Genomic DNA, 23118 nt, shown 5'->3' on the forward strand with positions numbered 1-23118 from the left:
ACACCATCATGTTGCGGAAAGCCTCCGTTTCTACTAGCCTGTATAACAACATCTCCAGCCTGAGTAGTTTAGCGATATGCACGTTTAAAGATTGTGAATGCGGGTGGGTGGCCACGTTTTTCCGCTTTCGTTCCAACGATTGGGTTAGAGACAGCTGAATACTGCGCTGGGATGCATTGGTGGAGGCAGTGGAGGACCGAAGAGGGGCAACAATAGAGGTCACTATTACTACTGGGACCAATATAGGGGATGCTTTTACTACTGGGGCCTCAATATGGGTCACTATAACTACTTGTACTGCAATAGGGGTCGCTATTACTACTGGGGCCTGCCCCAACCTGGCTTGCAAAGCCTACTGAAGACAGGGCTTTAAAGGGGGAGGCAAGTGCTGCAGCAGAACAGGTTGGAAGAGGCAGTGGGGTGGCCAAAGCAAATAATCCACCAACTGTTCCCCAAAGTGACAGCTGCAGCAGGGGATTCCTTGAATGTGCTCTTTGTACCTACTGATGCTGCTACCTGATCTTTTCTACTAAACCCCTGGATGCTGTTACATCCAGGGGTTTCACCTTGTGATCAGTGGGGCCAGCAGCAGCGCCGACCCAATTGAGAACATACAGAGATATTGCAATCCTCTGCCACAGCTGTGACAGCTGTGGCAGAGGATTTCTTCATCTTCACGGGGAGTCCCCTCATCACTAAACACTGTGACAGCTCTGCCACAGTATTCAGTGACAAGGGGACTCCCCGCGGTGATGAAGAATTCGCCAAAGCACGATGTTCTCCCATTGTTTTCTATGGGGTTGGCGCTTCTGCAGCCCCATTGAAAGCAATGGGATGACAGCAAGGCCTGCAGTGATTTTCAGAGAGGGGCTTTAAATATAAGCCCTTCACTGAAAATCATCAGTGCTGTCACAGTGTTCAGTAATGAGGAAACTCCACATAGGGATTCTTTATGCACGTCAGTTAGGTCCATTCTGCGCATGAGAGGCACGGATGTCCTATCTTTTACAGGTGCATATATTTCGCACCTGTAAAAGACGGACATCTGACCAGTGCCATAGAGACCCAATGGTTCTAATGGATGCGCTTTTTTTGCGCACATAGGTGCGCACAAAACAATTCTCATATTACTGAGCCATAATCCTGTAGGTCAGCATGATTCCAGAAATACCAAGTTTATAGTTTGGGGGTTTTTTGCTATTTTTGTACATTAAAAACACTTTTCTAAAAAGATTTGCTTGTATGTTGCCTCATTCCAAGAACCATAGCATTTTTATTTTTCCATCGACTGGGCTCTATAAGGGATTGGTTTTTTTGGCATGGGCTCTAGTCTTTAATTATTTAATTTTTGTGAACATATAACATTTTTATTGACTTTAATTACATTAATTCTAGAGTCTAGATTAACAAAATCTGCAATTCTGGCATTTTTAATTCCTACAGAATTCACTGTGCAATATAAATAATATATGAAATTAATTCCACAGGCCAGTACGATCATTTTATAAATTTAGGGTGCTTTCAGACGAGCATGTGCGCACAATACCACATGTCTATTAGAACAATTGGTTCCTTATGGTGTTCACATGTCCGTGTTTTACAGGCATGCAAACGCACGTACCTGCAAAGCATAGGACATGTGTGCACCATAGGTACGTGGTGCGTGTCAATATTCCCCAGCGGAGAGTCCCCTCGTCACTGAACACTGACAGCACTGTCACAGTGTTTAGTGGCAAGAGGACTTCCCGTGGGAAGAAAAGAATCCCCTGACACAGCTGTCATAGCTGTGGCAGAGGATTTCTTCATCTCCGCAGGGAATAAAGAATCCACTGTCACAGCTGTGGCAAAGGATTTCTTCATCCCCGTGGAGAGTAAAGAATTCCTTGTCACAACTGTCACAGCTGTTACAGCTGTGGCAGAGGATTTCTTCATCTCCGCGGGAAGTAAAGAATACCCTGCCACAGCTGTCACAAAGCTGAATTCAATGAATGGCCAAGCGCTGCCTGTGATTGGCTGAGTGCCGTGACCAATCACAGGCAGCACTCAGCTGTTATTCAATGAATGGCTGAGTGCTGCCAGTGATTGGCTGAGTGCTCAGCCAATCAGATACAGCCATTTAAGCAGGCGGGAATTCTAAATCCCTGTTTACTGAAAAAGCTTCAGAGCAGTGTAGGGAGAAGACATGGGTGGACTCGCCAGAGCCCCTTCAGCTGCCGAGAGGTGAGTATATATATATTTTTTATTTTTAACACATTCTAGGAATAATTTTCAGGGAAGCGCTTATATTTGAAGCCCTTCCCCGAAATTCCCTGCAGGGATTGTCGGCAGCCGATTGTTTTCAATGGGAGAACATCACGATCCTCTGCCACAGCTGTCACAGTGTTCAGTGCAAAAGGGACCCCCCACGGGCAATATTTACACGACAGTGGTGGAGAGGTGTGTATATATATATATATATATATATATATATATATATATATATTTATTTATTTATTTATTTATTTATTTTTTTAAATACATAAATTTTTTAACACAATGATTTCCAGGGAAGGACTTATATTTACCGGCATCCTATTGCTTTCAATGATTTCTATTCTGTTGTATGTAAGGTGAGATAGGCAAAATTAGCTATTTTTGTTTAGTTTTGCGCATTTGTTTATGGCGTGCCCCATGGAGGTTGAATATTAAGCTTTTTTCTTTGTGATGATTTGTGATGTTTTGTTGTTTTTTTTCTTTTTAACATAATAATGGGGGTTTTGACATTTTGAATTTTATTTTTATTATTTTTTAAAAAATTTTTCGCAGTTTTTCAACTTTTTTTATTTTCGTCCCATTGTTGTTGTTAGCCATTCATTTGTTCATGACCCTTGGTGAACCTAAGGACTCTTTCATACGAGCGCTGTCTGCCCACAGTATAGCCGCAGCTATACTGCTCTAAAGATTGCATGAGCGGGTTAATTCAAACCCCTTTGAAGTAGTCAATTCACACGATCGAAGATGTGAATTGCATGCTTTCCAGCTCCAGCTCCTATCTTTGCGCACAACTCAGAGCTGACATGCGAGTTTGCACTTGCATGTCCTATCTTTTGTTAGATGAGCTAATTCAGTGTGTCTAACAATCATTCATGTAAACACTTCTATAGAAACCCATTTGTTCCTATAGAAGTGCATCCTGAGCATGGCTCTAATGTCAGTGGACAGTGCTCTTCTGAATGAGCCCTAAAGCTTTCCTATTTTGCATTGCTTTTTTTAGTTGGTTGATATCCATGCCAGTAACAGCCTTGACAGTATCAAGCCTGAGGATTTAAATACCCATTTTTGAACACCATACTATCATTCTTATAATACACTACTATAATTCAGGATAGAACTGTATTATAAAGCCTGTGAAGCTCAGCCAGATGGTGAGCCTCGTAGACCACTGTAGGTGGAAAAACCCAGAAGCTTGAACATAGCAATCCATTGAGACCCTTCAATCACATGGGGAGGGAAACTGATGAGTGACAGAAGGAGACCCCTCCTTGTAGGCCTTATCAATACTGCAAGCGCATTGAATGTCGTATGTAAAGGGTTGAGCAATGGGGATTGAAGGTTTCTCCAGTCCTTGCTGTTCAAGCAGGTGCCAGATTGTTATCCATTGGCTAAGCACCTACTCCTTCTGGCATGGGCTACTAATGCAGCCCACATAAAAAGTCAATTGCATTAGAATAAAGACTATTAATGGCTGCTGTGAAAAGACATATGGGCAGTCATTAAGGCTTTAAAATAAGGTACTGCATAAAGAATTCTCTAATCTAATGCCTGTCCAATTGCTAATATGAACTTAATTTAGTTTAATTATTACATGATGTCAGGATTTTTAGGGTGGTCAATAAATAAGCCTTTATATGGTATAGACTGTACTTAAAAGGTAAATTAAATACAAAACTCAAATTTTTGTTGTATCTTCATGTAAGTTTGTACAAGAAAAAATAAGTGAACCGCTTGCTGGAATTCCTGCATTACTTACAAAACGAAGTCTGGCTGTTGTTTAAGTGACATTTAAAAAAAACCCCACAATCTAACTAAAGGCCCCTTTACACTGAATAATTATCATTAAAAAAAATCACTTAAATGAGCGAAAATAAACTGTAATCGCTAAGTGTAAACACAGTCAACAATCGAGCAATGAATAATAAATTGTTTGCTTTTTGTTCATCATTTATTTTATGCAAGCATAAAAATCATTGTTGGCTCATTCATTAATCATTCGGTTTAAATACTGATTGTTCATTCATTATCATTCACTTACATACAGTGAATGTGAACAACTGAATGATTTTTCATTTGAATAAGCCAACAATGTATATGCTTGTATAAACAGGCTGCACGAGTGAGGGTGCTTTCAGACAAGTGTGTGCGTGTGCGTACATGGGTACGCACAAAACCATGCGTCTATTAGAACCAATGGTTCCCCATGGTGTGTTCACATGTCCATGTTTTACAGGTGTGCAAACGCATGTACCTGCAAAACATAGGACATGCATGCACCATAGGTCAGTGGTGCATGTCAGTATTCCCCAGTGGGGAGCCCCCTTGTCACTGAACACTGTGATAGCACTGTGACAGCATTCAGTGACAAGGGGACACCCTGCAGGCAGTAAAGAATCCCCTGCCACAGCTGTCACAGTGTTCAGTGACAAGGGGACTCCCCGCAGGGGGACTGATGAGTATATATATATATATATATATATATATATATATATATATATATAGTTGTTGTTTTTTTTTACATAAACCAGAGATGATTTTCACGGAAGAGCTTATATTTTTAGGCCCTTCCTCCGAAAATCACTGCAGGGGTTGCCAGCAGCCCATTGTTTTTAATAGGGTCGCTGGCAGCAGCTACAGCCCCATTGAAGGCAATGGGCATGGACCTGCATTCACACATGTATGTGCACGTGTGTGGGTGCTCGGTTTTGTGCGCACCTATGTACGCACATGCTTGTGTGAATGCTCCCTGAACGAATGAAGTCTGCCATTGTTTTCTCATTCAAATGATTAATTGTTTGGTGTAAACAGACCCTAAGGTAATCACAAACAGTTGCAATATTTCAGAAAACCTCACAAGACATGTTATAGAGACACATGAAGCTGTAAAAGGCTACACAAACATTTCTTAAGATCTGGATAAGAATAGCTATCTACAAATGAAGAACATTCAGAACCATTGCTACTCTCCCTAGGAGCAGGTTCCATGCTAAGATCACTCCAAGGATACAACAAGCTGCAGGTAAACTATAGTCATAACAGATCCACATTTTATTAGTAATCAATAAAGAAATCCAGGTAAGTCCAGAAGGTTCACTTACTTTTTCTTGAAATGTAACTGTTACATCACTACTCCCTGCCATTCACTTAATAAAATGAATTTAAGGCATTGTGGGCTAATTTTAAGCAACATTTTAGTTTGGGGTAAATACAATTATTTCATTGTATAAAATATCATGAAGTTAATATTTTTAATGAACTTTGGTATTGACTTGTTGAAAAACTTAATCTAAACAATTTCTTACCATATAGTAGTAGTTGGTTATCACTTTTGAAAGGAAAGCCTAGCTGTTCTTATCTTAAAAAAAACTTTGCCACAAAGCAAAAATAAAATAAAAAGCTCAAGTAATATATAAACATTTTTCTAATGCTAATGTATTTTTCTCAGATGTATACAGTATTTAATAACATTTCTTTCTTCTATTTATTCATTCAAAATTTAAATAGTCAGAATAAAAGACAAGGAAGAAATAATTATTTGTAGTAAGAAAGCATTTTTACTAAGTTCCCCAATTATTACAAGTTTACATCCTAGAAATATTTTGGACAGACCTGAAATTATATCAGAGTGCCGGTTAGGGGCTGACTATCATGTACCCAAGGTAACGTCAAGTCCAGCACCATATCCCACCGTTTCCTGAAGTGGAAGTGACAGCAAGAAATGTACGGGTCTCCTCTATCATGTATACCTTTATACATATGCAAGAATGCTTTTAGTTTATCTTTAAAAATTTTGAAAGTTTTTACCTTAAGAAGGCTATAACTTTTAAAAATCAAACATACTTAATGAAACATTTTTACTTTATTTTTATTACATTGCTTTACATTGTAATTCTACAACTGCATTTAAATTATAAATATCTATTTTTATTATTTTCTTAAAAAGCTATGTGTTGAATTTGTTTAGTTTATGTCTGATGTAAAAATATAGATCAATGATATATTTTATATTTCCAAATCACATGTTATTTTGATAGCTATATTTAATTAACTAAACATTTTCAAATTAAATATAAAAATTAATATTTCATTATTTATTTAAAATTACCATAATAAATTAAGCACTTTAAATGATAACAGGGAGTGAAGATGTTAAAAGCCATATTTTGCAGTTGCTAATGGGATATTGTTGATTTATGAAATGTTATTAAGTTGATTACAATCAAATGTCATGGAAATGTAAGATTCAAGAACACTTGTTATGTTCTTAGAGTAATTAATTGAGTTGAGTTAGATGATGCCTATTATTAGATGCTTCATTATGAATGTGAAGCTGAATATGGCTACATGCACAGAGGCACCCATGCAAGCATCTTGTACCATAGTGAGATATATCCCCAGAAAATAGTGGGACATGGTGCCCAAGTGATTGAAAAGGCTGAATCGTATACCTTGCTGCATGAGAGCTCCAACGCCAAACCAGAAACTATTTAGCAAGGTAAAATTGTTTTCCACCACGTCTGAATCAGGGTTGCAAGGATGTGGGTTATACCATTCATATGGGCTAAACCTGTGACAAGTGAAGGAAAAAAAATTAACCCAGCAAGAGGAAGACATATCCACCAACCATCACTGTAAAAGAACAGAAAGATTTATGTTATTTAAAAAAATGCCACTTCAAATCAACTGTATCACACAAAATAAATACTTTTTACTATATATAAATAGTGCAAACTTTTATATAATTACTTCTATAAAATATACACACAATACATATTGACAGAAATACTATAGAATAGCTTTTACACGTACATTTTTTTTCCTAACTCCAGTGCACTCCACTCAGTATGCTTGTTAGGTGTTAATAACTACTAGCACTAGATTAACAGGACTGGATTTACAGTAGTATTCTTTTAATGCACTTTTTTTTTGTGTGTGTCAGTATTTTTGATAATATTGTACTGATAGGACCCAAATATTTTTCATGCTGCTGATACAGACAGAAAACTAACTGGGCAAATATGTATAAAGTGACTCAGAGCAATGTGTATGCAGTACTATTACATTTACAAATCTATCAATTAGTTCTGTTTAAGGCCCCGGTCAGACAAGTTTTTTTTCGTGCATGAATAAGTGCGTGAAAAAAGCCAATCTATTAGAATCAATGCTTTCCAATGAAAGCGCTCACATGCCTGATTTTTGCAAGCGCGAAAAAATTGCACCTGCAAAAGATAGAACAGCTTTTAAAAAAAGCGGAGCACCGAATTGCACGAAAACGTGGTTTTCGCACGATGGCATGCAACTTTGACAGTAGAAAAACTGTTGAAGCTCTTAACCCCTTGAGTGGCACGCCCGGAAAAGTTCCGTGACGAGCTCCACTGCTCATAGCGACATAGCCCGGAAGATTTCCGGGCTATGTATCACTATGGGAGCTGCAGAGCACAATGCCACAAGCTGTGACAGTGTGCTCTGCCTGCACAGTCCCACAGAGAACAAAGCAAGGGCTTTGAAAAACCAGCAGAAGATATTGCCGACATGTCGGCAATGTCCTGCTTTGTTTACAGGTTGCCATAGAGACCATCGGCTTGTCAGAAGCAAGCCGATGGTCTCTGTGGCAGGGAGAGCTTGGTGCTTAGCTGTCAGAGGACAGCAAGGTACTAGCTCTTACAGCAGAGATCAGAGAAAACCTCCGATCTCTGCTGTGTTAACCCTTTACATGCTGCAGTCTATGTGACTGCAGCATGTAAAGGGCTGTCACTGCAGCATGTAAAGGGCTGTCACCATCGGACCCCTGGAATGTGATCAGGGGTCCTGATGGGTCCCTGTGGAAGTCCCCTAAAGGGACAAAAAAAAATAAAAATTTTTAAAAAAATTAAAAAAAAAAAAAGTAAAAAAATTATTTAAAAAATTAAAAAAACACTTGTCTCCCTTTACTTTGTAAAAAATCAAAAATACAATCACACATGTGGTATCCATGTGCGTCGTAATGACCCAGAGAAGGAAGTTAATACATTATTTAACCCCTTAATGACATGGCCCCTTTTTTCTTTTTTCCCCATTTCTTTTTTTCCTCCTCCCTGTTTAAAAAATCACAACTTGTCCCGCAAAAAACAAGCCCTCATATGGCTATGTCAATGGAAAAATGAAAAAGTTATGGCTCTTGAGACGCAACTGCAAAACTAGTTGAAATTCAATGATTAGACCATTTTAAAAAACCTGCCCTGGTGGGCACGACAGGGTGGTAGGAAACCTGCCACTCAAGGGGTTAAATAAGCTATAGCTGCAAGCAAAAATAAAAAAAATAATACATCACCTGAAAGTGCTGTCCAGCTCCGGCGTGTCTTCTCTCTGGGTCCCCGGCACTGGTCTTCTAGAAATTCTGCCTGTGATTAGCTGAGCGCTGTGACCAATCACAGCCATTCATTGATTGAATAGCTGTGATTAGTCACAGTGCTCAGCCAATCAGAGGTAGCGCCTCTAGGAGGTAAGGATTTTTCAATCCCTGATCAGTGGAAATGAAAAAGACCAGGGGAGAAGACACACGGAGCCAGACAGCACATCTAGGTGATGTATTAATATATTTTTTTAATGCAGCTAGGGCTTATTATCGGGGTAGGACTTATATTTAAAGCCCCCCCCCCAAAAAAAATCCTCACTGTGGGGAGTCCCCTCATCACTGAACACTGTGACAGTGCTGTCACAATGTTCAGTGATGAGGAGGCTACCCTTGGAAATGAAGGAATCTCCTGCCACAGCTGTCACAGATTGTGCTCCTTTCCCACTGTTGTGACAGTTGTGGAATGGGATTACTTCATTCCCTGGGGAGACCCCTCATTACTGAACACTGTGATAATGCTATTATAGTGTACAATGATGACTGGACTTCCTGCAGGGATGAAGGAATCCCCTGACATAGCTGTCAAAGCATTGGCAGAGGAGTATGATCTTCTCCTTAGCAGTGCCGCACCATTGGCAACAAGGTGACACTCCTGGATGTAACAGCATCCAGGGTTTCACATTTAAGGAATCATCTGCTGCAGAAGGGGATAGCGATTCTCTCCCATTGCTTTCAATGGGGAAGTACTATTTATTTGCAATTTTTGGCTACAATCACGCGCTTTGTACACGTGCATCATTGCAATTTTTTTAGAGTGCTTATTCATGCATTAAAAAAAACCTCGTTTGACTGAGCCCTAAGGAATAATTTCTTAATTTTTTATTAAATTCCAGTAAAACTGTTCAACATAGAACACTGGAATATTTCAGAGAAACGCTTTAACAGTAGATAATACAGCAAAGTATTCCTAATTTAGAACTTTTACATTTAAAACTGTGCTTTCTTTTTGGTGTTGTTTGGATCTCTAAGGCATTTACTATAAGTCCTGTACAATATTTTGAGCACTGGAGTTCAGAAACATTTTTAGAAAATATAGCTTTATATTAAACATAAGATTATCATTATTCATAAAACATTACATAATGTAGAGAATTGTAATTAATAGTTTATATAATTAATCTGATATATTTACCATATAAAAGTCAAAGAAAACTAATCAATGAGATGCAAATTTAGAGCAGCAGTAGACCTCTAATCATTCTTGAGCAAATATTGTACTTTACTTGCCACTGTTGGTTCACACTAGCATTTCTAAACTCTGTTTTACATGTGAAAGAGCTTACACAAAATGTCCAATCTATTGTCCATTGACTTTAGTGTAAAACACACACAGAAAATTTTGTAAGAAGCATATTTTAAATGTTATTTGCTTTTGTCTTCTTTTTATGCAAAAGTCAATAAAATTACAGCTTTGGACATTTGATTCAAAATGCAACAAATGTGCAACCTTTTATGCTACTTTGGAAATTGTCAAATAATGAACTTTCCATTTAAATTCTGGGTAAATGTGATTGTGATTGTACTTCTCCTCTACATATATTTGTATGAATTTGAAGTTTCAATTTCCATGAAAAAATATATTATTTAAAGATTTATTTCTTCTTTTTTTCTATACAGAAAAATAAATTGTTTCTGGTTTAAACAAAGGCATAAAAAGAGTGTTAAAATGACACACCAAATATTACTTTTAGTAGAGCAACACCCAACCCAAGATGTGACTGGTTCTAAATCACTTTGTCGGTTATATCCACAAATGTTTTTTGTTAAATACCATGTTTCATATTTTAAAGACATTCTGTGTAGAATTTAAAATGTTTTCCCTTCACACCCTTTTGAGTCAATTTTCAAATATACCCCTTTTTTATAAACATATATCCCTTTTGGAAATATACAAATTAGAAGTTATAAATTTCTGTGATTAATAACTAAGTCTATAATGGATGTTTGATGTGAGTAGAACCTAGCAAAAAATTTTTAAGTAACTGAAAAAATAACTAGGTTACAAATTTCTAGTGGTTTAGTGATTAAGTAAACTGTGAAATACCACAAAATAGAATACAACTGAAATAATATGCTACAAATTATTGAGTTATAGTAGAAACATTCTAACCTGAAATACATAATTAATACAGCATTATTTAAAACTATTGAATCTGATTGGAAAATATAAATTCATTTTTGGGGCCAAAACTTTGCTTATTTGGTTACAGAAAACGAAGTGCAATACCTTTGGCATTATCAACTATGGACCAGGGTATATAACTTAACCTGATATTCAATTACCTCTATGCAAATTAAAATATATTTCAATGGATGGATATATGTCTTTTTCAGCCTTAGGAACTATGCTACTATGTTATTTTTATAGAGATTAATAAATATGAAAGCTACAAACTCGTCGTTTTCTATCCTTGGAGATACTAGGGGAAAAGCACAAGATTTAATTTGACTTTTTACATGCTTCAGAATTCCAGAACAGCAGTGTTTTTCTTTGAAAAAAAATGTTTTAAGACTATTGCTACCTCTCCTATGTCTACTTTTTACGTATGGCACTCTAAGGCCTAATTCACATGTGCTCTGGGGCCTCATTTGGTACCATTCTGGAAGCCAAATAGCTAAAATACTGGAACTTTCAGCTCCAGGACATGTCAAACCAGAACAGTGCCAGAATACCCAATTGACTATTATAAGATAGGTTCAGCTTCTAGCATGCAGGACAAACTTTTCCACATAAAATAGCTCAATATGCTATGCTATTTTCTCTGTTATTTTGTGCTAGACATGCACCAGAGTCTCAAAGCAAAGTCTCTAATGCATGTGTCAATAAGGCCTAAAGTGAATTTTCTACATATGGGGTTTAATTATTCTAATTTACAGTATACTCTTTTAATACTGTTCATACACTGTGTCTTTTCCTTTTATACTTCTAGCACAGTTATATGTCTCTTTTGAAGTCAATATAAATTGCTCATATATTGTTATAATTCTTCAAAGGCACTTATTGTTTTTGTCTAGATCCAACTGATGTATGGAGTCTTACAGGCAATAATCTCTGGGAAAAGCAACCACAATAGCTCTCTAATAGAAAAAGAAAACTGTCTCTGGTTCGCTAGGTAGCTACCCTGTACGCCAATATCCAACCAATTATAGACTATTGAGAAATGACTAGCAACATCAGTCAACACTGAAACACCCATTTGCAGAAAGTCCTTGTTTTGATTTTTTGCTTTTCATCAGTACAAAGAAGGATTGTAGTTGGTTGGGTGAAATGCCCATGTAGCAGCTCCTGGACATACGGACTCTTGCCTGTTAAATCTAGGAAAAATAGCGCTTCTCTGAAAGCAAGTATATTTTTCTTCCATATAGAGGAGTGCTATTTTCCAGGAATATTGTTACAGTCATATGATTATACAAAAATACACATGGTTTACATTACGTTCACTCATTATGTCAGAAAAACGTTTCACTATAGGAAGAAAAGTAACCAAACTATCCTACAAATTACCCATGACTTTCTAAGGGCCCAACATATGTCAAAGCAGTGTAATTTTGGCATAGTATGTTACACAGCTTAACATCATTGTATGGTTTCTACCACCCTATATAATATAGAAAATGTATAAGTTATGGTACAAGTTTTTTTTTATTAAGCCAAAGACAGACATACATGTGTTTCTGAAATTCCCGAACCTACATTTTTTTAGAAAGAGAAAAAAAATGCTTCAATTGTATTGCCCAAAACCTGGTGTCACATTTATAGCTACCCATATAAATTACAGTCACATGAATTTCCAAACTTTAGGTGTAGTTTAAACAGTAAAGTAAGTTTACTTCTGCCAGGACAAATAAACAATTTAATCAGATTATAGCAGTTTACAAAAAAAGTAGACTAAAGACAGCAACTAATTAAAGATGTTTGAAAGTCTAATTACTTTGCTAATGACATACTGTTTTTCCCAACTTCTTCAGTCTTAAAAGCCACTTTGGAGATGAACTGCTATTCATTCCTCTCAATTGTGTGAAAATCTTTCATTTAATCAAAACTATTTGAATAAGGTTCCTGTCACTTCAGAGAATTCAATTTTCTTTACTATATTCTTTCCAACACATTAATATTCAAAGGATCAAACACTCCATTTTCACTGTACTAATACAATATTAGAACACCTCCTGTCTTAAAAGCCTTTACTTGAAAAAAAAGAAAAGAATGTCACATTCACACTCTACAGATTAACTGACATATTGTTCATAAGGCTGATTAGGAAGGTTACAATTAAAAAATATATAACAATCAATATGACCCAAATTATTTGTCATTGCAATAGAGCTTGTGGAAGTTTATTTTATTCTAACTATGCTCAAATTCAAGTTAATGCTGTAAAGTCATGGAAGCTTCAATGCTTTCTGGTGATTTTCTAGACGGAAAAAAAAATTGGAACACTTTGCTACGGTTTAAGTCTATTCTATGCATTAAGGCAATGACATACACATTGGAACACTTTTTAACATATCTTTTTAAAAAAAACTTACTCAAAAAAAAGAAAAAGACAACAGTATGTGCAATGAATTGAATATTAAATGACATGCTTTATATGAATGTATGGAAATCAAGTTATAAAAAACAAACCACATTTTTATAATTTGCATATGAAATAGATATAAGAACAGAGATTGATATTTTAGTATAAAATGGTGAAAAACTTTTCCATTTTCCTTCAGGACATCAAACATCAAACAAAAAAAGATCTGAACAGTACTCCTACTTAGGGATGCTTCAAATGAGTCTTTTTCACACTTACAGATGAAGTGTTTGCCAAACCAAAATTTGGCGCATGAGATCTCTGTATTTAAGACACCGAACAATAATTTGATGCGTTGCACTTTTTGTGTAGCTATTCCCAGCTAATGACTGTTGGGTCATGCAAATAATATAGGCATGCAGCATTAATTATGTAGTGCACCGCAAATTCAATTTAAGAAGTACCGTATCTATATAATTTGAGATCTAAGTTGAATACTGCTAATATACTTTATAAAATCCAATTTCAATTTAGCAAAAGCATGAAAGAGCATCTATCACCACTATTGAAATGTCTTTTTCCTATAAAATAACACATTTGGAGCATCTTTCCTTAGAACTCGGCAATGTTTGTTCCTCAGTTATTCCTCATAGAAATGTATGAATAAATTGATAACTGGGTGTTACCAGTTGGGGGTGGGGGTGGGTGTTCCTGCAAACTATGACACTAATTAATCATGGCTGATTGGAAATACCCAGTTGTATATTTATTATAGGAAATCTGACAGCTCAAACATACTGTCCAAACGACAGGCATAATGTTATAGAGAAGGAGGCTCTGAGTAGATTGATATATAGTGTTATGATTAAATATTCCATATAACTTCTATTTTATTCATTTAAACCTATACACATTCTGACTGAACATTCCAATAGAAGGTCCTATCAGTGGTTGACAACTATCTGTGAATCACTGTACATAGAGGGAAGGCTACCAATAAGTTTATGGCACATAAGTATGGCTTTCTGTCCTCATTTGAACTAAAGTCATTTCTAGTAGTGTTGACCACTGGGAGCTGTCCCAGAAATGGATCCTAAGATGTCACTTAACTCTAACACAACTGTCAAATTATCCTGATGCCTACTATAGGGGTGTGATTTAAAAGGCATATATCTACATGCTTGATGGTCATGCAGTATCCAAAAACCTTTCTGATCTTCTGTATTTAGGGCCATTAATTTGTTGTTTTTTTTACAAACGTATCCACTAATCCAGACTGAGCTGCCTATTGCAAACACAGAATCTATGTATCCATGCCAGAGTTGTTGTCTTTCACAAGATACTTACTGAAAGCAGTATTGTAAAAGTGTTGAGACACCCCAATGCCTCATCCTCATAAGAATTATGATATTTAATTAATGATGCCTCTGTTATGGAAAGACACAATGCTTCATAAACTTTGCCATGGAAAAAGGTGAAGAAAAATGGGATCTTCTGGAGGCCTAATTTCTTAACTTGATGGCAATTTTTAATCACATTAGCATATGTACATTAAAATACTCTGAGTAATTAGAGAAGTGTATAATGGTGCATTTAGACACAAAGATGATTGCTCAAAAGATGTCTTCTGAGCGATCATTTTGCATACTCTAACTAATTGGCACTAATGCCTATTAGTAGCCTGTACCAATTAGTAGCCTGTGAGCCACTGGGAGCTGAATTTATTCAGAGGAGCACCCGCTGTTCTCTGAATAATTTCTCTTTGTACTACTGGTGGGGCTGACAGCTGAGAACAGCTGGAACAATGTAATCAGCTGTTATCAGCAGTCCCCAGGCAGAACACAGCTTGCGTCCATTTTATCAGCTGTTCTGATAAATGACAGATTTCAAGCCAAACTGAAATCCATCGTTTGTCAGAAAACTAAAAGATGAGCACATTTACACGCAACAATTTTTGCTCAAAAGATGGCTTTTGAATGAATTTTGAGCGATAATCGTTGTGCCTAAGTGGGCCTTAACTCTCCTTATTACACAATCCAATAAACAAATGAAAAAATTAATACTCAAGGGACATTGTAGTGCCCTAAAATTCTTAGTGTAGTAGATTAACATAAAAGGGAACATCAGAATCTCTTTTGGTGTTTACTTTGCCTTTTTCTACCAGTAAAAAGATAGGTATGTTGTGTCTGACTGTTTATGGAGATTAAATATTACAGAACTGTAAAAGAAAACTCTTTGAACTAATATAAGTCAAGGTTAGAGAAAACATCATATTTTGATAGAATGACACATTTCTGTTTTACCCTGAGGCATATTTTGCGCTTGCAAAAATAAAAACCATGTAAAAAATGAAACATAAAATTCTCTTTTGTAGAGATGGATGATGGCAATGAAAGCCCTCTGAAGGGCATTTGCAATATTATGTTTTAAAACACAAAATAATATTGCATGTGACTATGTCATTTATGAATACGTATTTACACAGGAAAAGGGATGTAATACAGTAGTTACAATGAGAGCAGCTGAAAATATGTTAAATTGCTTTAATTATATAAAGTATTCTATTTTTAAGAAGGTATTTATGACATAAAAAATGAATGGACATTACAGCCAATTATAGTTCCAATCGTCTTAACCATCTTTCATAACAGACATTTCTCACTCTTTGTTGCCATGCCATAAGTCAAAACACCCCAATAGCTTAACCCTTTTGAGCAATTGGCATTAACTGATGTTGAATTGTGCAGGGTTATTATAGAGTGTGCACAAACATACAAAAAAATAGGTAAGAACATCCAGTTGTAAACCAATGCATATCTTGAACAATGAGGGTGAGTGTCCTGCTCTCTAGAGCTTACAATTTATAAGCATACACATAGGATACAAAACATATTCATACAGAAAACTGTGTGAGAGAATAACCAGGTGTGTTTGTAAATAAACAGATAAGAATACAAGGATCTCTCCCATGATCTGTTTATACAGAGGACTGTGTCAGTAACAAGAGGGCATCCGCTATGTCTAGAAGAAAGCAGGTTTCATCACCAACATAGAAGGGGGCTCTTTACTGTAAGAGCAGTGAGACTGTGGAACTCTCTGCTTGAGCACATGATGATGGCAAAATCGATAGAGGAGTTTAAGAGAGGTCTAGACGTCTTTCTCGAGCGGAAGGATACTACAGGATATAGACATTAGGTGACCAGAGGGGTTGTTGTGCCGGGTCTTATATTTAGGTAGGAACTATCAAAGCTTAGACACAAAGAAAATAAAAGAGCCAATGCCATGTCTGAAAACATCCACACAGGAGCTGACATACTCTGGAACCATCTTGGATAAGTGCTGCCTGTGACAGTGAGTTCTACCCCGAGCTGTTGCTGGATGCTGTGAAGGGCTGAAAATGCTATGCCACACCTCTGTAGGACTTTCTTTGCTGCTGTGATGGCTTCCAGCTTATTTAACCATGAGCTTCAGAGCTGTGATTCATTATTGAAGCATCCCCATGGCCATGGTAAAATGCTCTGCTCAAGTTGCTTATTAGTCTGTTCTGATATAGCTGCATTTTGAGTTTTCTCTCCACTGTCGGAATGAGATTTGTCATTTTGGCCTTGAAGTGGGGATCAAGGAGGGTGGCCATCTGATGTTTTGATATTGACTTAGCAATAGCCCTTCTGCAAACACTACAGTATAAAATCATTCATATGCCTTAAATAGCCAAAGAGTGATGGCCCATAATCCTGGGGGTTAGGCCTAAGAGTTTGTTTCAGCTGGTCCTGTGATCCATATAGAATAGCTGAGGTTAGTGATGAATAGAAGGAACATTTTGTAGCCCTATCACCTGGCTCTGGCTTATATTATCACTAACCTCTTCTTCCTCCCACTGCTGTTCCTCTTCTATACTTCTCTCATGGGTGAAGAAAAACATTGGAGAAGCCGGCAGTTGGAAGGTGGGTATCTCTTTCATCCCCTCCTGTGACTCAAATGTGCCATTGTCCCTGAGATCCTGTAGCTTCTTCTCCAGCAGAGAAACAACAGGTATGGTAATACTGATTAGTGTGTCATCACAACTGACCATTTTGGTTGCTTCCTCAAAGCATGCTAAAAGGGCACACAAAACACTGTACAAGCATCGAGTTACTGACCTCCATATAGTGCCTGCTAATGGCATACACCATCTCTGTGATTGCTTTCTGCTGCTGGCTTAGCCTCTGTAACCTATACAATGTAGAATTCCACCATGTAGGAATGCCACAGATAAGGCAATTGGATGGTAGTCCAAAACTGTAGCTGTATTTCCAGCAGGTGGAAGTACAGCCTTTTCCAACAGCAGATGTAAACCAAGGTAATTGTTTATGAAGCTCTGCACTATAAGCAAGGTACATGTGTGAAATTTCCAAGGTGAAGGCCTGTCAGCAGGCTGGCCCCATTGTCACACACAACCCTACCTGGCTTCAAAATGTGTCAGGTCAGCGACATGTCAGGCTGGCCTGCAAAGTTGTCAACAGCTCTCCAGCTATGTGGCTGTACTCCCCTAAATATATGGGTTTTAGGACAGCATGTTGGCTTTTACGATGAGCAGCACTGTATGCAGGCTGGATTTTGTCCCACATGGATATATGTGCGATGTGGAGAGTGTTGAAAGGTCTTATGAAGAGGTAGAGGAAGAAAAGGAGAAGGGGAGTGAATAGGGAACAGACATTGATGAATGTCCTGCAAGTGTTGGGAGTACCATAAAATGTGTATTACCACTTTCAACTTCATGCCTGACATGCAGGACATTGAACTCTTGTGCTGTTAAGGATATATAATGTACTTGGCCATGCTTGGTGGATGACATGTCCATGGTCACACGTACCCTGCGACTTGCAGCTTTCTGCAATGCCAGGGATGCATTACAGCTCATATGGCAATGCAGGGACATTTTTTCATGCAATGAAATGGTGACTGGGAATCTGGTACTGTGGGTTAGCACAGAACATCACATTGTGGAAGCCATCTGTATACACTAGCCTGAAGGGCAGCATTTCTATTGCAAGTAGCTGAGCAATATGTGCATTCAAACTTTGTGCTCGTAGATGGTTGTAATGGTATATACTTTTTTACATCCCCATAGCTGGGAGATGGAAGGCTGGCTGCTAACCTGGGACATACTGAAATATGGGGTAGATGCCAATGTCGTTGAAGGTGGAGGTGGGGGTAGTTCAACTTCTGCTCTCCTTTTCTCACTCCTGGCTCTGAAATCTGCAGCCCGGTCATCAATTGCAGGGAAGAGGCCTAAAGTTTGCATGCTTCTGCCTCTATACAAAACTGCCTCTCTGTGTTCAGAGGCTACTGCAGGAATAGGGAGGGGGGGGGAAGAGGCAGCTAGAGCAGTGGTAGAGGGCATAAGATGAGGCTGAATCTTGCCCTCTGGTCCAGGTTGGCTCTCCAAGACAAACAGTGGCGGGAGTTCATGTGGCTGTTTATACATGCTGTGTTGAGGTTGTTTACATTATTGCTGCTTTTTAAATGTGCAACACAGATCTAACAGACAACCAATCTTCTGTCATCACCTGTGGTTACAAAGAATGCCCAGACTGCATAAGTCCTGTGAGCAGACCTAGCTGTGGGCCTGATGTTGCTGTTATTGCTAGTAGTAGTTGAGGGTAGTGACACTAGCCTTTTGTTTTTCTGCAAAACTGCGCTTGCTGTCTTCGGCAGGGAGCTACACCACAATGTCCTCTTCTTCCTCTTCCCCCTGCAAACTACTATGATGACTCTTCCTCCATCTCCGTCTTTGATGAAGTATTTCATTCTTTTCTACCTCCTCTTCATCCTCATCATCCTTCTCCTCCTGAGTGTACTCTATGTAACAGTGAGTAACATGAGCTGGCACCTACATTTCCGCAACCCCCTGGGTAGACATTGTCTCTAGAAGGCTGATGCACACACTGACACATCCTCATCTTTGTCAGAGGGAAAAATAGTTGGGCATCAGTGCATTCAATGTCTTGGTCTTCTCCCTTTGGTTCTTTAGATTGCCCCATTGACACTGATTGCATTGCATGATCAAACAGCAGCTCAGACTGATCCATATGGACTGCTTTGGGGAATATGACGAATTTGGCATGGGGTGAAGTAGAGGGGGGATGCTGAGTGGTGCAGACTGACTGCTGTGTGCCTGAGACTGGGAGGAAGAGGAGGAGGTGATATTTGAGGCATGCTGTGAAATGCACAAGTAGAATCCCTTCTAAGAATTGACAGTGGGCTTGCCTTGCTACTGCAGAACCTGGAGTTGTTACTTCAGTCAGAGCCACTTGAGGTACCAACTTTGCCCACTCTCACATACATCGCTATTTACCATGACACGTCAGCTATCCCTTGTTTTCTTCATGTTTCCTTCTTGGCTCAGACCATTTTAAATATGCTTTGGCCCAGAGAACGTGCCTTTGTTCCTGAATTGTGTTAATATGGATTCTTTTTTGCATGGTACAGCTTTAACTTGCATTTACGGATTGCATGGCGAATTGTGTTCACATACTATGATTTCTGGAAGTATGCCTGAATCCATGCCGTTTTTTGCATTATAGAATCATGCATGTTTTTAATACAGTAACATCTCAAGACTCATCGATCTCAAGCATCCAGCATTGACCTTTGGCCCTGTCCCTTATGCACTTGAATATCTGCAGATTCTTTGAATCTTTTGATGATATTATGTACTGTAGATGGCGGGATATTCAAAGTCTTCACAATTTTAAATTGAGGAACATTGTCATGACAGTGTACTACATTTTTTAAATGCATTTTTTTAAACATTGGTCGACCTTTGACCATCCTTGTTTCTCAGAGACTCTGCCTCTTCAGTATGCTCTTTCTATACACTGACAAGTGACTTTGTAGAAAACTGACTTTCTAGCTGTTTTTCATTGGTACCACTTACTTTGTCAGGCTTTTTTACCCATTTCCCAACTTTTGCGAGATGTGTTGCTGCAATCAATTTCTAAATGAGTTAATTTTTTAAAATGAAATGGAAAAATATATCACTTTCATCTTTTGATATGTGTCCTATGTTCTTCTGGGAATAAAATATGGTTATATGAAATTTCCAAATCATTGCATTCTATTTTTCTTAGCATTTATTTTCATTTAACATAGTGCTCCAACTTTTACGGAATTGAGGTTGTACTTAGTTCTTTTTTGTTTACTTTTTATTGTAGTTTATGTAGCTTTTCAACTAACTTTGCAGTTCACAGAAAACCACCGCTAGCGGCATAAAGTCTACAAATAGCTTGTAGTTGCTGGACTCATGACTGAACGTTTGAGGCGGCTGCACACATTGTGTGTACTTGGTGTTTTCCTGTCTCAGTTTATTTTTCTTTTATATCAACAAAAAAAAACACTGCCAACTAAATAAGCTGCAATCCCTGGGTGGAATGATATGTGAGAACAGAAGGCCACACGGAACAGCCTGTATATTTGTGAACTGTCCCTGTTTGACGCAGCATGAATGAATTCCCTCACCCTACTGCTAGCCGGGTAAGGCCTGCAAAAAGTCATAGTGGCCCCAGACTGGTGACTTTGAATAATGGCTGAGGTCACTGACACACACTGTGTGTCTTTGATGTTTTCCTGTTTGGGTTCCTTTTTTTTCATAGTAAGACAAAAAACACTGCAGACTAAATAAACTGCAATCCCTGGGCGGCATGATATGTGAGAACAGAAAGCCACACATATGTCGAATGCCCCCCTTTGGCAGAGTGCAATTGAATTTTCCTTACCACACTGCTAGCTGCATAGAATCCTCAAATAATTCATAGCAGTGGCTGGACTTGTGACTTTGAATGACTTTTAAGGGCACAGTGAGCTGCAGTATTCCCTAAATCAAAGCTCAGTTTGTCTATCTGCTTTGGAGCTATATACAGTGACAGGAGCAGAAAGATCCCCTCTCCCAATTTACAGACCACGTTTCATATGCAGTAGGCATAAACATGTGATGCAGCTTCTTTCTCTGGTCCCTCCAAGATAACCCCATTTAAGTTCTCTGCTTACATTCAAGCTTTCACATCCAGCAGCAATATATCATCTGTAGAATATATGTCCCTAATAACAGAGCACATTTTACATAGGCATATAACTGTGATGCAGCTTCTCTTCCTGTGCTGAACTTTAAAATGGCTGCTGGTTACACAGAGCCTATGTTTACTGACAGGTCATTTGATGTAAGTGGCCAATGAAACTGCTGCCCATATGCAAGATTGAGGGCACATTTGGTGACATCATCAATGTGCCCTAGCTGCTGATTGTCTGCACGCTGACCTCTGTAGCAAGTATTATGGGAAATTAGATTTTTCTGCAAATTTTGCCAACAATCATCAATTTGATTGGTTGAGTGATTTCCATTTCTTCCATTTTGATTCTGATAAAATTAGGCCAATTTTATCACTCAACCAATCAAAATGAGCAACACTACTCAGAATATGATGAGAAAAGCAATTTTTAAACAAACTTTTTTTTTTAAGTAATGCAATATCATAATATTAAAAGCTGCGACCCCCCCCCCCCCAAAAAAACTATACTATCACATAGACAAAACCATGTTAACATGATTTAAAATTCTCTACATAGCTTAAAGTTACAGTATCTATTGCTGATTTGTCATTCCTGTGTGCAAATAGCAAATGTCTTTACCTGCTACCACTTCATTTATATTTATTTTATCAAAACGCTTTATCACTACAGGTGTCAAGGCTATCAGACAATAGTCAGCCATAGTTTCCATAGAAACCTTTACTTAACTGGCACAACAACCTTGTCTAAAGGCAACTAGGGACCACTCTCTAAGAGACAGGTTGAAAATGTTAGCAAAAACTGGTGACAAATCATGTGCAACACAGATAAAAAAATCTTTGAGGAATTTCACCTGCTCCTGCAGTCTTCTTTTTTGCACATTTCCATCAGTGATTTACTTCATATACTTCATTATAAGATACCTGAAATGACCACTCTACTTCCACAGCCTATCGCTCTATGGGACCACTAGGGCCCAAAGATTCAGACCTCAGATAAAATCATTAAGTTGATCCCACTATGGCTCCATTGACATCAAATTTTTGGCATATTTTCAACTTGTATACTAGGAAAGATTCCGATATGTACACTAAGCATGTTCATAGGAGTCCCTTTCTCAGACAAAGGTGAAAAGGGTGTCTATAACTTTTTTCATAACTCAATATATAGCATGAAGTATGGGCAAGATATTAAGCAAAAACAGAAAAAATGTATATGTCCAATAGATGCGTTAACTGATGTCTACTGCCAGAAAACTGTCAGTTATCCATCATAGGCTCCTGTGTTAAAAAAACAAACATATGTTTAACTGATACTTTTTTACTGGATGGCTTGAGATTGTATAGAATTAGTATAATGACAGATTATATAAATCAAAGGAATTCAAGAAAAGGTTAAGGGTGGACACCACTGGCGTAACTATAGGGGATGCAGGGGATGCGGTTGCACCCGGGCCCAGGAGCCTTAGGGGGCCCATAAGGCCTCTATTCTCCATATAGGGAGCCCAGTACTATGAATAAAACATTATAGATGGGGGGCTGTTACAGGTTTTGCATCGGGGCCCAGGAGCTTCAAGTTACACCTCGGGTGGACACATCTGTATAAAGCACATTATACAGATGAAGCAAAGCTTAACTTGATAGTTAATGCATTAACCTGTGGCACAGAACTTTTTCTTGACTTATCAATACCTTTTCAATGGCCTTTTTCACAATAACTTGCTGCATCAAGTTATCAACATTAGGAGATGACTAAACACAAAAAGAATCAGATGTAACCCTGCATTTGTCAGTCAGTTCCCACATACCCATTTACATGCCCTCAACATTACTATTCAGCATATCCTGTAGCTTAACAACTTATTCCTCTTTCATCCTACCAATGAACATTCTTAAGGCCATTTTA

General features: G+C 38.0%; 1 protein-coding gene across 1 annotated transcript in view; it reads right to left on the minus strand.

Annotated features, from left to right (window-relative positions):
* The window catches only part of GRIK2 (glutamate ionotropic receptor kainate type subunit 2), an 843071-nt gene that overhangs the window by 195736 nt on the left and 624217 nt on the right, over window positions 1-23118 (minus strand). Inside the window, exon 12 of the mRNA XM_066608100.1 lies at window positions 6702-6820. Coding sequence (XP_066464197.1) covers window positions 6702-6820 — 119 coding nt within the window. The remainder of the gene's footprint in view (window positions 1-6701; window positions 6821-23118) is intronic.

This window comes from Eleutherodactylus coqui, chromosome 1 (genome assembly GCF_035609145.1).
Source record: "Eleutherodactylus coqui strain aEleCoq1 chromosome 1, aEleCoq1.hap1, whole genome shotgun sequence".
Classification (NCBI taxonomy): domain Eukaryota; kingdom Metazoa; phylum Chordata; class Amphibia; order Anura; family Eleutherodactylidae; genus Eleutherodactylus; species Eleutherodactylus coqui.